The sequence below is a fragment of the Globicephala melas genome, chromosome 13 (assembly GCF_963455315.2).
Source record: "Globicephala melas chromosome 13, mGloMel1.2, whole genome shotgun sequence".
In the NCBI taxonomy this organism is placed as follows: domain Eukaryota; kingdom Metazoa; phylum Chordata; class Mammalia; order Artiodactyla; family Delphinidae; genus Globicephala; species Globicephala melas.
This window is the reverse complement of record NC_083326.1, coordinates 29,643,813-29,659,265: the sequence shown is the minus strand read 5'-3', so window position 1 is coordinate 29,659,265 and position 15,453 is coordinate 29,643,813. Positions and strand designations below refer to the sequence as shown.

The 15,453-nt window shown below is 43.0% G+C and overlaps 2 protein-coding genes across 6 annotated transcripts in view; one reads left to right on the top strand and one right to left on the bottom strand.

Moving 5' to 3' along the window:
- The window catches only part of TXNL4A (thioredoxin like 4A), a 33,898-nt gene that overhangs the window by 12,342 nt on the left and 6,103 nt on the right, over positions 1–15,453 (top strand). The window contains exons 1-2 of one of the 5 annotated variants that reach the window (XM_030868267.2): positions 9,000–9,078; positions 9,375–9,543. In XM_030868267.2, the coding sequence (XP_030724127.1) occupies positions 9,391–9,543 (153 nt within the window). In that variant the 5' untranslated portion in view covers positions 9,000–9,078; positions 9,375–9,390. The other 4 variants (XM_030868265.2, XM_030868266.2, XM_070047083.1 and 1 more) reach the window with 4 other exon arrangements.
- The window catches only part of LOC115859363 (putative 2-hydroxyacid dehydrogenase SE_1879), a 32,406-nt gene that overhangs the window by 11,412 nt on the left and 5,541 nt on the right, over positions 1–15,453 (bottom strand). Inside the window, 2 exon segments of the mRNA XM_030868271.2 lie at positions 3,536–3,625; positions 9,412–9,634. Coding sequence (XP_030724131.1) covers positions 3,536–3,601 — 66 coding nt within the window. The 5' untranslated portion in view covers positions 3,602–3,625; positions 9,412–9,634.

Sequence of the window (15,453 nt, the reverse complement as noted above, 5' to 3'; positions counted from 1 at the left end):
CCTTACACTGTTTAATTTGAACTGCTAGCACAGATTAAAAATTAGTTTTCTCCTTGCGAAATGATTGCTTAATTTAAAAATAAAAGAATATGTATTAACTTTGTGGAAATTGCCTTCAACAGACCCAAGCCTCTAAATTCAGGGTTTTCTTCTTTTAAAGTCCCTGTAAAATTGAGACCCAGAAAGAAAAATAAAGTAGAATGAACTTCCAACCTCTTCTTTCAAAGGAAAGTAAGACCGACGTTTGTATAGCACTCACGAGAGGGAAGTGTGGAGGGAGGCATGCAGACCCGTGACCAGTGACTATGACTGCCCAGCGGGACTCTGGGCCCAGAAGAGGACAGGGCAGGAGGAGTTCTGGGGTAACACAAGCACAGAGAGAACAAATTCAAATCACAGAAGGGGCAAGGACGGGGGCAGGCAAGGGGCAGGGGAGTAAGGAAGGTATTTTTAACTTAAAAAGCAAAAATGAAAATAAAAACCAACTGCAACCAATAAAAATATGTTTTAGTTTTTGGGACAAAGAGAAAGAAACAAAGACGGGGTGAGGGCAGCAAGAGGGCAAACAGGACCGAGTGCAAAGGAGGAGCTGGGCGTTGGGTTCAGGCTGCTCGGCCTGGCTGTGCTTCCCTCTGAAACCCGCTATCCTCCAACGTAAAGTGAGGGGAACAGACAGCCTGGCATGGTGGCGTTCGGTTCGCGGCCGGGAACTCTGGGCGCCAGGAGTGCGCATACGAGAAGCCACCCGGAGGGAAGGTTGCCGAGGCCCCGCGCCTGGCGGGCGGGCTTGGGGTGGAGCCTCTTTCAGGAGCGGAGTCTGGGTGGTCGAGTGTGGGGACTGTGTGGTGGGGAAGGTTACTGGCCTGCTTCAGCGTGAGGAGTGTGAAAATTAATACACAGAAACCTCACTTAAGATGGAGCCGGGAGTCCAGAAAGGATAGCTCTGGCACCACTCCCCCTCGATTGGAGATCCAGCAGGAAGAACGGCACTACCTCGCTACACGCGAGGAAGGAAGCCTTTCTCCGAGTCTGGAAACAGCCCAGCCAATGGGAAGCTACTACACTTCCAACTCGGGGTTCCCTCCAATGGGCTCTTTGTTTATAACAAGCAGCCACGCCCAACTCCCCCTTCTCTTCTATAAAAGGGTTTCCCCTGCGTTGTTCTTTGCCCTTGCCTGTCGTTTGCCATAGGTTGAGCGTTTTAAATTGCAGTTTTTTGCTGTTCCTGAATAAACCCATTCTGCTGGTAGAGTAATCAGCTATTTTATTGTTTTAGGTGGTCGGGTGGGGGGACCTTGCGGGGGCGCATTGTTGGGCAGGGTCTGCACGCTGGCGCCTGGCTGGCTTCTGTAAAGAGCAAGTCTCACCCTGAGATCAGGACTGCCTTCTTCCCGGGAAAGTGGGCAGTGGATGACGCAGGCCCTCCCTGCGGCAAGAGGCCTCCTCCTTTTTGGCGCTGCCTAGGCCCTGCTCTAAGTCACCCGCGAGGGTTTACTCCTGTGTCTCCACGGTTCTGGGTCAGTGTGTCACAAATTCAGTCATTTTTCATAGTCACACACCATCTGTGTTGCTATTTACTAATTTTCTCCCCTAAGTAAATTAAAAATCAACTCAAGTTGATTTACTTACTTACCTAGTCAAAAATAATACTATCTGGGGATATCTCCGGTATTTAGACTAGATGGTACTACTGAGAGCAGGTAATGAACAGGTATAGTCCTCTTTAGGAAACACTGATGAGCGTTTCAACCAGTGTCCTGGCTTCACTTGCTGCCTTCTACTCTGATGGCTCTCAAACTTTTATCTCCAGCCCAGAACTCCTCTCTGGCAGCTTTCATTACCCTGATGCTAGTCTCCCTACTTCCCTCTCTTCAAGTACTCCCTTTGCAATCCTTTCTCCTGTACATGGCAGCCTAGATGCCTGAAGGACATATAAATCTGACATGTTAATCCCCTCTTAAAGCCCCTTGTTCATATGGTAGAGTACAAAATCCTAAGCACAGAGGTCCCATTATCTGGCCTGCCCACCCAGCAAACCACTTGTGTGTGCTGATCATTTCAGCTGCACATTTACCCAAACTGCCATGCTCCTGGCACTGGACTTGTTCCCTGGCTGCCCGGACTGGACCCCAGCTCTTCCCCTAGTTCTCACTCATCTTGCAGGTCCCCATTTAAGCGTAATATCCTCAAGGAAGCCTTTCCTGAACTCCTTAAACTAAGTGTGTTCCTGCTAAATGTTCTCTTAATACCCTAAACTCTACCTGTAGGACTTTGCTGTGAATCCAAATTCAGGGTACGATCTCCTGTGTAACGTCAGGCCTTCTGCTAGACTACACTCCATGAGGGCAGGGACTCAGTCTTGTTATTGTTCTATTTCCTGATAACAGCACCTGATATCCTGTCTGGCACATGTACATGCTCAATAAATATTTGTTGAAAAACTAAAGAATAAATAAAATACAAATAAGGGAGGAAAGCTTCTTAGAACTGTTTGGAAAGTCTAGACTGAAAGAGGATATAGAGTTTTACTATTCTATCTCAAGATCATAAAAAAGCTCTTGAGAAAGCATCGCCTTGCAAAAGTGAATACTACCTGTCACAAAAGATTATTTGGAGTTTTATTACCATCCAGCTACCTAGCCAGAGGGCCTCTATTGAATTTGGTCCAGCAAGAAGAATTCACAGATTGCCAGAATCCCTGCTGTGTTCAGTTGGGAGTAAATATAATGAAAAAATTAGAATTTGATAAAACTGGCCTTAATTTTTAAATTAAATACATGTTACAAATACACAATGTTATAAAATATGCATGTTATGAAAACAGCAATAAAATGAGCCCCTGGTTATATACCACCAAACTTAAGAAATATACCATTACCGCTGCTTTTGAATTTCCCTGTGCCACTCCCTGCTGCTCCAGATATAACTCCTATCTTGAATTTTATGATATAGATAGATAGATAGAAAATCTGCCTAAATAATATATTGTCTGGTTTGGCATATTTTTGCATTTTATGTTAATGGAATTATACCTTATGTAGTCTTTGGTAACCTGCTTTTTTTCTAAGCTTGTCAGTATGTGAGATTCATCCCCGTTTATACATGGAGGTGTAGTCATTCATCTTTACAGCTATATAATATCAATAAATACACCTCAGTTTATCTATTTTTCTGCAGTCAGATATTTGCATTGCTCTTAGGGTAAGTAAGGTTGAGCGCTGGCCACTTTCAAAGAGAGCACACTGCATAAATTTGAGGGTTTCTCCCAAGAGTTCAACTCTGGTCCCTTTAGCAGGCCTGGATGTAGAAATTTCTTCAGCTAAGCATACAGTCCTGGGTGACAGGGTCTTTTGCCTCCTGACCATTTCCCACCCAAAGTGAGGGGTTCTTTTAGAACTCCTTTGCTTGGCTTGAGGCAGGATGGAAGCATCCCTCTCTTTCCGAAAGAGAAGAGAATGAGAATGGAACTGTACATCACTCCACAACTTCCTCCAGAGAAACGATGTCACAATTTTTCCCTAACACATTTTCTTACCTCCTCTGCAAAATCTGGAAAAATCTGGTCTGCCTTCTTTATTTGGAATATGGCATTTTCAATCATTTAATCTTCAATTTGGGGCCTCTGCTGAAATTGAGAGGAAAGTCTCACTGTAACATTGTCTTACATATGACTTAAAACATTTCTTCTTTTAAAAATGCAAATCCCTCTAGAAAAGTTATAAGCCTCTCCAGTGATTTTTTTATTAGTAACAATTAGTTCAGTCAAATTGCCGCCTTCTCAACTTAACTCAAGCCAGTTGCTCTGCAGGAATGGGCACTCTGTCCGGACATGTGTATCCTTTCCCAGTTAGGAGACACAGGGACATCTTCCACCAAACATCTGTCTTGCTCTTACTTGAGAACATGAGACTGCATTATTTAATGCTTATGTTTAATCATTTTTTTAAATGAAGAATTCAATTTCTAAAGACAAAATGTAATTAAAGGAACTTCCCTGGTAGTCCAGCGGTAAAGAATCCGCCTTACAATGCAGGGAACATGGGTTCAATCCCTTGTCAGGGAACTAAGATACCACATGCCCAGGGGCAACTAAGCCCGTGTGCCACAACTACTGAGCTCTAGCACGCCTCAACTAGAGCCCGCCTACTGCAAACTACAGAGCGCACACTCTGGAACCCGCGCGCCACAACTACAGAGCTCATGCACCCTGGAGCCTGCGTGCCACAACTAGAGAAGAGAAAACCCGTGCACCACAACCAAGAGCCCGCGCACCTCAATGAAAGATTCCGCATGCCACAAGGAAGATCCTGAGTGCCGCGACGAAGACCCGACGCAGCCAAAAATAAAATAAATAAATAAATAATAAATAAATCTTTTTAAAAAATGTAATTCAAGAAGTTTGATTAACTCAGAGATGATTTAGCCTATTTATTCCCATTCTCTAAATGATCAGATACTTTTTGAGGAAATGGAAGTAGAAATGCAGAGTCTTGGTCAAATAATCGATTTTTCTTGTCTGGGCTGGCGACTTCAACTCATTCTTTGAGGCCACTATTACCAAAATCAGACAAAGATACCACAAGAAAACTACAGACCAATATCCCTTGTGAGTTACAGACACAAAATCTTCAATAAAATACTAGCAAACCAAATCCAGCGACATATTTTGAAAAGTTACTGTGACCAAATAGGATTTATCCTAGGAATGCAAGACTAGTTTAACACACAAAAATCAATGCGGTACACCATGGTAAGAGCATAAAGGACAAAACTCACACGATCATCTCAACAGATGCATTAGAAAAAGCATCTGACAAAACCTAACAACATTTCATGATTAAAAAAAAAAAAACACTCAACAAAGTAGGAATAGAAGAGAATTTCCTTAACCTCATAAAGGGCATTTGTGAAAAGCCCACAGTAAATATCATAATAGTGAAAATCTGAGTGCTTCCCCCCTAGGATCAGGAACAAGACAAAATGTCTACTCTTGCCACTTCTATTCAACATTGTACTGGATGTTTTAGGGCAGTTAGACAAGGAAAAACTAAAAAGCATCCAGATTGGAAGGGAAGAAGTAAACTGTCCCTATTTGCAGATGATATGATCTTATATATAGAAAATCCCAAGGAATCCACTAAAAAACTATTCAAAATAATAAATGATTCAGCAAGGTTGCAGACTACAAGATCACTATACAAAACTCAATTGTGTTTTGTGGTATACAGAAATAGCAAATCACGATGTCGTGCACCAGGAACTAACACAGTGTTGTAGGTCAATTATACTTCAAAAAACAAACAAAAAATTCATGGAAAAACAGATAAGATTTGTGGTTACCAGTGGTGGGGGGTTGGGGGGAGGGGGAATCGTAAGAAGGTGGTCGGAAGGTACAAACTTCCAGCTATAAGATAAGTACTAGAGATGTAATGTACAACATGATTAATATAATTAATACTGCTGTATATTACGTATGAAAGTTGTTAAGAGTATACATCCTGAGTTCTCATCGCAAGGAAAAAGTATTTCTTCTTTTTCTTTTCTTTTGCAGCTATATGAGATACTGGATGCTCACTAAACTTACTGTGATAATCATTTCATGATGTACGTAAGTCAAAGCATTATGCTGTACACCTTAAACTTATACAGTGCTATATGTCAATTACATCTCAATAAAACTGGGAGAAAAACAAAATAGATAAAAACAAATGAAAAAAATCGATTCTATTTTGCAGTCTCCATATTACTATGTTTTTTCAGTGTAATAACATAGATTTGTAAAATCTACAAGCATGCCAACATCACTTTCCATATACATTCAAAGATCTTCACATTGACCTCTACCTAATAGATTCTTAGGAGTAACTGCATTTCTTCATTCTCTTCACAAACCAAGCTGAATGCTCAAGCGGCTCCCTATACATCTGTGCATTTTTGCTGTCACCAGTTGAATTATATGTGATCGAATTTAATCCCAAACCAGTTTATGCAAATTTTGTGGATTATTGAAGTTACATAATTTAAATGTCCCGTAAAACTATGAAGTATGAGTGCAAAAGGCATAGAATGCTTATATCTATGACGACTAAGTTATATGCTTTAGAAAGGCACTAAAGATGTGTCACTAAAAACTTCCATTGAATTATGTGTGGTTGATACAACTTTAAAAGATTCAAAAAATAAAATAAAAATAAAAAATGATTGTTCCCTCCCTCCTCCAAAAATCTATTCTATTTCTATACACTGATTACGAATAATCTGAAAATATTTAAAATAACAATTCCATTTAAATAGCATCAAATGGAATAAAATATTTAGGAATAAAATTAATAAAAAGGGCAAGACATGAATACTGGAAACTATAAAAGTCATAAAAATTAAAGAAGGTCTAAATAAATGGAAAGACATCCCATATCCATGGATTGGATGACTTAATAGTGTTAAGATGGCAATACTCCCTAAATTGGTGTACAGATTCAACACAATTCCTATCAAAATCCCAGATGCTTTCTTTTTTTTTTGGCAGAAATTGCCAAACTAATCCTAAAGATCATATGGAAATGCGAGGGACCCAGAATGGCCAAATCAATCTTGACAAGGAACAAAGTCGGAGGACTTACACTTCCTGATTTCAAAACTTATCACGAAGCTACGCTAATCAAGCCAGTGTGGTACTGACATAAGGCTAGACATACAGATCAATGGAATTGAATTGAGACTACAGAAATAAATCCTTATATTTAAAGTCAATTGATTTTCAACAAGGGAGCCAAGGCAATGTGATGGGGAAAGAAAACTCTTTCCAATAAATGGTGCTGGGACACCTGGATATCCACATACAAAAGAACAGAGCTGTCAATCCCTGGTGGGGGAACTAAGATCCCACAAGCTGCGTGGCACCGCCAAAACAAAACAAAACAAAAACCCAAAAGAATAGAGTTGGACACCTACCTAACACCGTGCATAAAAATTTATTCACAATGATCACAGACCTAAAAGTAAGAGTTAAAACTTTAAAAGTCTAAGAAGAAAAGAGGAATAAATATTCATGATCTTGAGTTAGGCAATGGTTTCTCAGACACGATACCAAAAGCACAAGCAACAAAGGGAAAAACAGATACATTGGACTTAATAAAAATTTAAAAGTTTTATGCTGCAAATGATACCAATAAAAAGTGAAAAGTCAATTCATAAAATGGGAGGAGGGCTTCCCTGGTGGCGCAGTGGTTGAGAGTCCATCTGCCGATGCAGGGGACTCGGGTTCGTGCCCTGGTCCGGGAAGATCCCACATGCCGCGGAGCGGCTGGGCCCGTGAGCCATGGCCGCTGAGCCTGCGCGTCCGGAGCCTGTGCTCCGCAACGGGAGAGGCCACAACAGTGAGAGGCCCACGTACCGCAAAAAACAAAAAAAAAAAAAAAAAAAAGGGAGGAAATATTTTCTTATATCTGATGAGGAATTTCTATCCAGAATATATGAAGAACTCTTCCAACTCAATAATAAAAAGACAACTAATCCATTTTTAAGTGGCCAAAGGACATGAATAGACATTTCTCCAAATTGCCAATAAGTACATTAAAAGATGCTCTATATCTCTAGCCATTAGGGAAATGCAAGTCAAAACCATAATAAGACATCACTTCACAACTACCAGGATATCATTGTAAAAAAACAAAAACAAAAACACACAAATAAGAGTAGACAAAGATGTGGAGAAATCCAACCCCACCACATTGCTGTTGGAAATGTAAAATGGTATAGCCGCTTTTAAATACAGTGTGGCAATTTCTCAAAACAGTAAACATCACATGATTCAACCACGCCACCTGCATACCCAAGAGAAATGAAGACTTAAAATCCATACAAAAACTCGTACACAAATGTTCATAGCAGCATTTTTCACAACAGCCAAAGAGTGGAAACAACCCTGATGTCAGTTAACTGATGGAGAGATAAAATGCAATATATCCAAACAATAGATTAATCAGCAACAAAAAGGAACCAAGTACAGCTGACCCTTCAACCATGACCCTCTGTGAAGTCACAAATCCACGCATAATTTTCCGGTTGGCCCTTCATATCCGCGGTTCCCCATCTGCAGATTTAACCAATTGCAGATCATGTAGTACACATAGTACATGTATAAGTTCAAACCCCTGTTGCTCAAGGGTCAAGTGTGCTGATGCCTGCTACAGTGTGGGTGCACCTTGAGAGTATTAGGCTAAGTGAACAAAGTCAGTCACAAAAGACTACATACTTATGCTTCCATTTACGTGAAATGTCTAGGATAGATTAGTAGTTGACAAAAGCCAAAGGGATGGGAGGAGTATGGTACTGACTGCTAATGAGTACAGGATTTGGGGTGATGAAAATTTTCCATAATCAGACTGTAGTGTTCCACAACTCTGGGAAAAACCATCTTATTTGAAATGGGGGAATCACTTTATGGTATGTGAATAATACCTCAACAAAGCTTTTTAACAAAAGAAGTATTTGGAGTGGTGATGGCTGTACAAGGATGTCAACGATGCCACTGAACTACATGGCTAAAATGGTAAATTTTATATTATATATATTTTACCACAATAAAATATGTTTAGAAATACTAATTTAAATAAATTATTTGGGCGCGTGTGAGTCTTACCAGGACTCTTCTGTTAATTACTTGCTTTTGACAAGTAAAGCAACTGTGTTTACGTCTGGAAAGCGTGACCGCCAAAATGATTAATTTGGGGGACTTCGCCTGGGGGTAAACGGGGACGAGCCCTTCCTCAGCGATGCCATCCTCTCCGTCCAGCCCGGGGTCCCGGCGGGCCGGTCCGTCCACCCCGGGCCCCGGTGGCACCGTAGGAGCTCAGACTCCGATGGACCAACCGGAGAGGCAGCAGGTCTGGACCAGCCCTACCCAGCCGAACCGCCTCCGAGTCTCTCACCATTAGGACCTCCCAGCCACGCCCGTCACTGCGGCGCCCAGTCGGCCCCCAGGCCCCTGCCCGGGGGCGCGCGCACGCACTCGCCGGCGCGCACGCACTGCGGGCGTGCGTACACGCCCGGAAGGAACGCTGAGCCGCAGGGCCCAGTGTGCGTGCCGGGCCGGGCGCCGGAGCGGGTGGCGAGGGAGGCGTGGGTGCACGACCGCAAGGGTCCCTTCGCCCTGGGTTCTGGGCCGCGGGGCGGAGGCGATCCGTTGGTGGGGTCGGTCGGGGTCTGGGGTCGAGGTGGAAGCGGGCCTGGCCTTCCCGGCAGCGCACCGACTGCCCCGCGGGGTGAGGCTCCGTGGGGTGGGGGCCCCGCGGGGTGAGGCTCCGTGGGGTGGGGGCCCCGTGGGTGCTCCGCGCTGGAGCTGGGAGGAGCTGGCCGGTGGTTCCCTCCCGCAGACCCGTCGGCCCCAAGATGTCGTACATGCTCCCGCACCTGCACAATGGCTGGCAAGTGGATCAGGCCATCCTCTCGGAAGAAGACCGCGTGGTCGTCATTCGGTTTGGACACGACTGGGACCCTACTTGTATGAAGATGGACGAGGTTCTGTACAGCATAGCTGAAAAGGTAACGCAGCCCCGCCTCACAACGCGTCCCGCCTTCCGTTTGGTCATTTCATCGTGTTGGATTGCTTTGCCGGTAAGATTTAAAGAAGAACCTAGGGGTAAGACAGGAATAAAGACACAGACGTACTAGAGAATGGACTTGAGGATATGGGGAGGGGGAAGGGTAAGCTGTGACAAAGCGAGAGAGTGGCATGGACATATATACACTACCAAACGTAAAATAGATCGCTAGTGGGAAGCAGCCGCATAGCACAAGGAGATCAGCTCGGTGCTTTGTGACCACCTAGAGGGGTGGGATAGGGAGGGTGGGAGGGAGGGAGACGCAAGAGGGAAGAGATATGGGAACCTATGTATATGTATAACTGAGTCACTTTGTTATAAAGCAGAAACTAACACACCATTTTAAAGCAATTATACTCCAATAAAAAAAAGAATAAATGTAAAAACTAAAAAAAAAAAAAAGTGCGGCACGTTCACCGGCGAAAGAGAAGCAGTAGGATTCACAAACGGCCAGTCTTCCCTTGGGATGTGAGGATGGGCTCCCTGAAATTGGTCAGAATAGCTTATGTTCTTTTCTGGGAGAATTTTCCATAGATTTTCAAATTTTTAAGAAGTTCATGATCTCTCCCCCCTAAAGAAGTTCATAATTCCTATTAACTTACAGGGGTTTTAACTGAGAGGGTGTTTTCAAAAATTTTCATCTGTAGTGCCCAGAGCAAAACACATTTGCAGACTGGCAGGAGCTTGGGAGCTTACTTTGAATAGCTTAGTTTAAAAGGATTGTCCTTGTTTTGGTGCCATGTTTATCTGTTGCGTTTATAAAGCGGGACATTTATGCTGATAGCATAGTAAATCCCGTGCTTTTTCTTTGGGTCGTTTCTTTACCCCACCGGTGCTCTTTTAAGTGACCCGATTTATAGCTTAGAGTGACTCAGATGCAGGAAACATTGGAGAAAGTAGAACTATACTTGTTAGAGCTAATTTTCCTAATTCTTAAATGTAGTACACTGGATTGTCTCTGGCCTTTGTTTGCTGACAGTAAAGTGCAATTGTAGGGCACTGTTGAATAACCAGGGCTTAATTCTTTTTCTATAATTGTCTCATAGGGATTCTAAGATAACTTTGATTTAGATTTTTGCAGGTGTAGCAATAGGGCAAAAGGATGCTAATAAAATATTTAACTTATTAATATTCCATAATAATTTGAGAGGTTATTCATTTTAACGAAGAGTAAAAGTAAGAAACATTGAAGCCATCTTTTCTTTCACAGGAGTAGGATATGCTAATATGGGCTGAGTTAAAATAACGCCTTTGAGTAAAGAGTAACAGGTGTAAGGATATATTTTGTATTTAGGAAAGGAAAAATGATCTGACCTGCCATCGGTAATTTCCACTGTCTCCTATTTGGTGGGACAGGCAGAGTTGGGGGAGGTGGCCTTGTGAACATTAGGGACCGTTCTTCTGTGTCTGTCAGCATAAGTATCGCTTGGGATACCAAAGTGCATCTCAGAGATCCTGATTCTACAGGTCTGCCGCGAGGTCCAGAAACGGCTTTTTAAAGAAGCTCCCCAGGGAATTCTGACATGACTTTCAGAATCCCCTCAACGAGGTCAGGGTCAGAGTAGGAGTGCTGTGATTATAGCCGTTCCCCTCTTCTTCCTCTTGGGCGCCTAGACATTGCGGGAGCTTGAGGAGGTGCCTGGGGAACTCAGGAGAGCAGGGTTCTCCCCCGGGGGTCCTCCCAGTCCCGTCAGAGGTCAAGAGTGAGGTGGTGTCGGGGACTCGTGTCTGCATGGCTTAAGCTACGGTAGTCAAGGGCAGAGACTGCAGGCTTCAGTGAAGATGGGCAAAGACACTGTTCAGTAAGCGAACCACTGCTGTGTCGACTCTGAAGTAACTTAGGTGTGTGTTCTGGATTCTGCCTTGCAGGTAGCACCAGGGGATGTCCAGACCCGGTTGCCCCCAGCACGAGGCTAGGATGGCAGAGGCGTGAGGGTTGTTTGCTCTTCGTATCTGAGCAAAACTCAGCAAGATACTCTTAGCTAGGAGGCAGATTTTGTGTCAGCGTAAGTTTTTAGGGAGTTTTACTGGAACTGTTCCTTTCTAATCCCTGTATATCAGTGAGAGAGCAAATCGCTGTAGTACTAGCAGACGTCCTCTTTTGGTACAGTTTAACTGGGCTCACTTTGAGTGCTTTTCTTTGGTCTTTTAAGTTCTTCCATTTCTTTTGTCCAAAACTTGGATTTCTATTTTAATAAACTTTCAATACTATATTACAGTATAGTTATTCAGAATGCAAGCTTGAAATGCATTACAAGACTATTAATGTTTTATTTTCTACTTAGTATAAGGGCAGAATATGAGTTTATAATTCTGGAAGCCCTTTCTGGGGAAGCACAATAGGAATTTTTGAAATTTAAGGTTTTAGTATAAAGAACAATTTAACTGTCTATCTCCCTCTGCAGAAACGGCAGATAATGGGGCATCTTCCTCGTCTTGTTGCGAGCCCTGTTTGGATACCCCAGCTGTGTTAAAGTGAGTAAGAGTCCCAGTGCTGAGGCTGGACTTGACCGCTCTGTCCCTCCTGGAACGGGACTCACCGACTCGCTGCTTGGTAGCCCCAGCCCCGCCGCGTGCTGCGCTCGTTTTGAGCTGTATGGAAAACCTAGAGATATGTTTAAAGTTGACAGATGCCTGGAGTTTGGTAGAGTGATAACCAAAATAAAGGTTCCTGTTGAGTGGGTTGATTTTACGCACAGCTTCGAAGCGAGACTACTGTGTACTTCTGAGCTGTCTTGCCATTTTGTAGGAACGCACTTCGCCACAGCTCACTGCTTCTAAATCCCATTATATGTAAGAATAAGTGGGATGTTTAATTTTGGTCTGTTTACAAAGCTCATACAGATAGAGTTTAAAGTATGCAAAACCTCAGTGATGCCATCTCGTAGCCATAAGTGCTAATTAGATTGTACATAAGGTAAATGTATTCATGGAACTACGTAGGAATGACTTCAGGGGGTCATTCTTAAGCATGAGATAAAGTAGGTTGAATCAACAGAAATTTATGCTCAAATGAGGAATGTCATAGGAACCAACAGCCAATCAGGGCAAACAGTAATTTGAGGAAATGAAGTTATCATGCAGTTTTTTGATGGCTTTGAAGTGAACTATCTAAAAATGTAAAAATTGACACTTCAAAAATACATAGTGCCAATTGACAGTCAAGAACATTTTTTCCAGAATCTTAGGTGGGTTCTTAGCTAGTGGAGGAGCTCTGTACAGAAGGGTGGAAGCGTGGCTGGCAGCACCGACGGCCTTCAGCCTTGGTGACTTGCACGAGTTACATTAACCCGGAGGCACCTGGCAGCATGCAGGACCACTGAACTGCGTAATCACTGACTTGCTGAAGAAGCAGCCTGCTTGTAAAATGTATGGCAGCAGGGTTGGAAAGGACAGTTACTAGTTTAGACAATCAAAAGGACATATACTAGAAAACAACTTGATAATAGAAGGGAAATTTGTACATCTGGTTCTTGATTTAAAAAAAAAATACTATTCAACAGCTGCTTAACATTACTGCAAATCTAGTGGGCAAAATATTATTGCAGATACTGTAGACTCCTGCAGGCCAGTTTAAAGTACCATTTAAAAGGGTAAGACCCCTGTGGATAAATGGGCCCAGAACTGGAAAAAAAGAGGAAATTCCAACGGTTAAATAAACTTCAAAGAAGCACACGTTAAAATAGTGTACTGTCATTTTTCAGGTGTATCAAAGGTCTAACTCTTAGGGCGTACGTTAAAAGCAGACCTAACACTCAGGCAGAAGTGGAGCAGGTACAGCCCCTGGGAAGCAGCTCGGCATTGGGTGAAGAGCCCTAAGGACAGCCATGCCTTAGGCTCCCTGAGACTGTTGCTGTGATTGATAGCAAAACTGGAAAGAACCGTGATGCCCAGTGAAGGGGGAGCACGCTTATGACCGTAATCTCCAGTGTGTGGCGCGTAGCCCCGTCACGGTGATAGGTGGGAAATGGACTCCCGGCGTGGTCCTCACGGCAGCTCCCAAGAGACAGGTGCCACGAAGTAGTTTGTCGGGGCTCAGAAATGGGGCGTTAGGATTTAAAGTGGAGCATCTTCTCCCCTGGATGGGATATTATTTGACCATTAAAAATGATTTCCTAAGAGCTTTATTTAGTAACGTGGGGGAACATTGGTTAATGACATTAGCTGGAGAAAAGCAGAATGTATGCAGTTTTCTCACAAGAGAACATGTGGGTCTGGGGAAAGGGAAACATTTACTTTTCATTTTAAAGCACTTATATACTATTGATTTTATTTGACTGTCATATACTTTTTTTTTTTGGCCGGCTGCGTGGCTGTGTGATTTTAGTTCCCCAACCAGGGATTGAACTCGGGCCCTGGCGGTGAAAGCACCAAGTCCTTAACCACTGGACCGCCAGGGAATTTCCTGACTGTCATGTACTTTTAAATTATATAACTTGTTTTAAAAATACTGGGCTGGAAACAAAGCAGTGATGTTTCCATTCCATTTCTGTGTTTTCAAAATGGACATTTTTTAAATGGAGAAAAGATCATAGACACCTAGCTTATTTCAGTTTTATATAAAAAATACACAAGGGTTATAGTTAATTGCAGATTCATTAATGGATGTGAAACATTCAGGAGAAATAGTTCAGCCCTTGTAGAAAGCATCATGATAGAATCCGTGCAACCCCCTTTAGGACAAGCTCTTCCAAAGGAGAGAAGCTGGGAGGGTCACAGAATTAGAGAAAGGCCAGCTGGTGCTGTGGGCCTTCTCCTCCCAGAGCTGCAGGGGCTGGAGGACCCGTCAGGGCACCTCCTCTAAGGAAGAAGCGGGACCAGACCATCTCTTAATGCAGGTCTGTTTGAACTCAGGATTAGGTAATTAAGTCCATAATGACAATAATATATTTCCTGAATTTTGAAATATAGGTTTATTTCTAAAGTTCATTCTTTAATAAATATCGCAGGTGTGGTTCCCGACCTTGTGAGGCGTCATGATGTGGTTTATGTGGAGGGAAGAGAAAATGAAATCCTGTCCTGTCAGTTGTTTTTTGCTTCTGAATGAGCTACGGTTTTCTTACTCATCACTGAAGGCAAAAGAAAATAAGGCCTTTTTAGAAAGTCTCACATAAAAACCAGTGTTTACAGTGTGAAAATTATATGACATTGAGTTGGGATAGTTGAATGTCCTCATACGTGAACTAGTTGAGATATATTCTAGTAACTTTTAAGAGAATGTGGTTTCTCCGGTCGATTTCTGCTTTAACTTGGGAGATCTGGAGGTTCTAGGAAGCAGAACCAATTGGCTTCCGTTGGATTGAAAGGTGTCTGGGACTCCTGTTGGATTGTCATCTTATGCTTTAGGAGGCAGATGTGTGTGTGTGTGTTTGTGTTTGGTTATACTGTGATGTTAGTATCTATCTTTTTAATTATAATATCTGTTTTTTATATATATAATATCTGTTTTATTATGTGGGAAGAAATAAAATATGTCTGCTTAGTGAAATTGGATGTGGGCAGAACCTTAAACACTAGCGGGGTGACTTTTGCAGGAAGCAGTTCTGCCAGCGCGTGGCTGGCCTTGCCCAGTCCTCCACCTCGGTGTCTGCTGTGGCCACGTGAGCACGTGGTGCTCAGCTCACTCTCCACCTTCTGCAGGTGTGTTCTCTCCTTTCACCAGGAAAGGGGCATGTGGCTGGGAGAGACACCTGTTCTTCCCCTACCTCAGCACCGAGGTCTGTCCTCAAAAGGAGTGCCCACTAAATGTAAACTTCCTTCCCTCCTTTCTCTGGGTGATGGTGGTTTAAATTTCCATATTAAATACTTCTTCATATTCCCAAGTGAGGGGGAGAGAACAGTGAATTCCTCT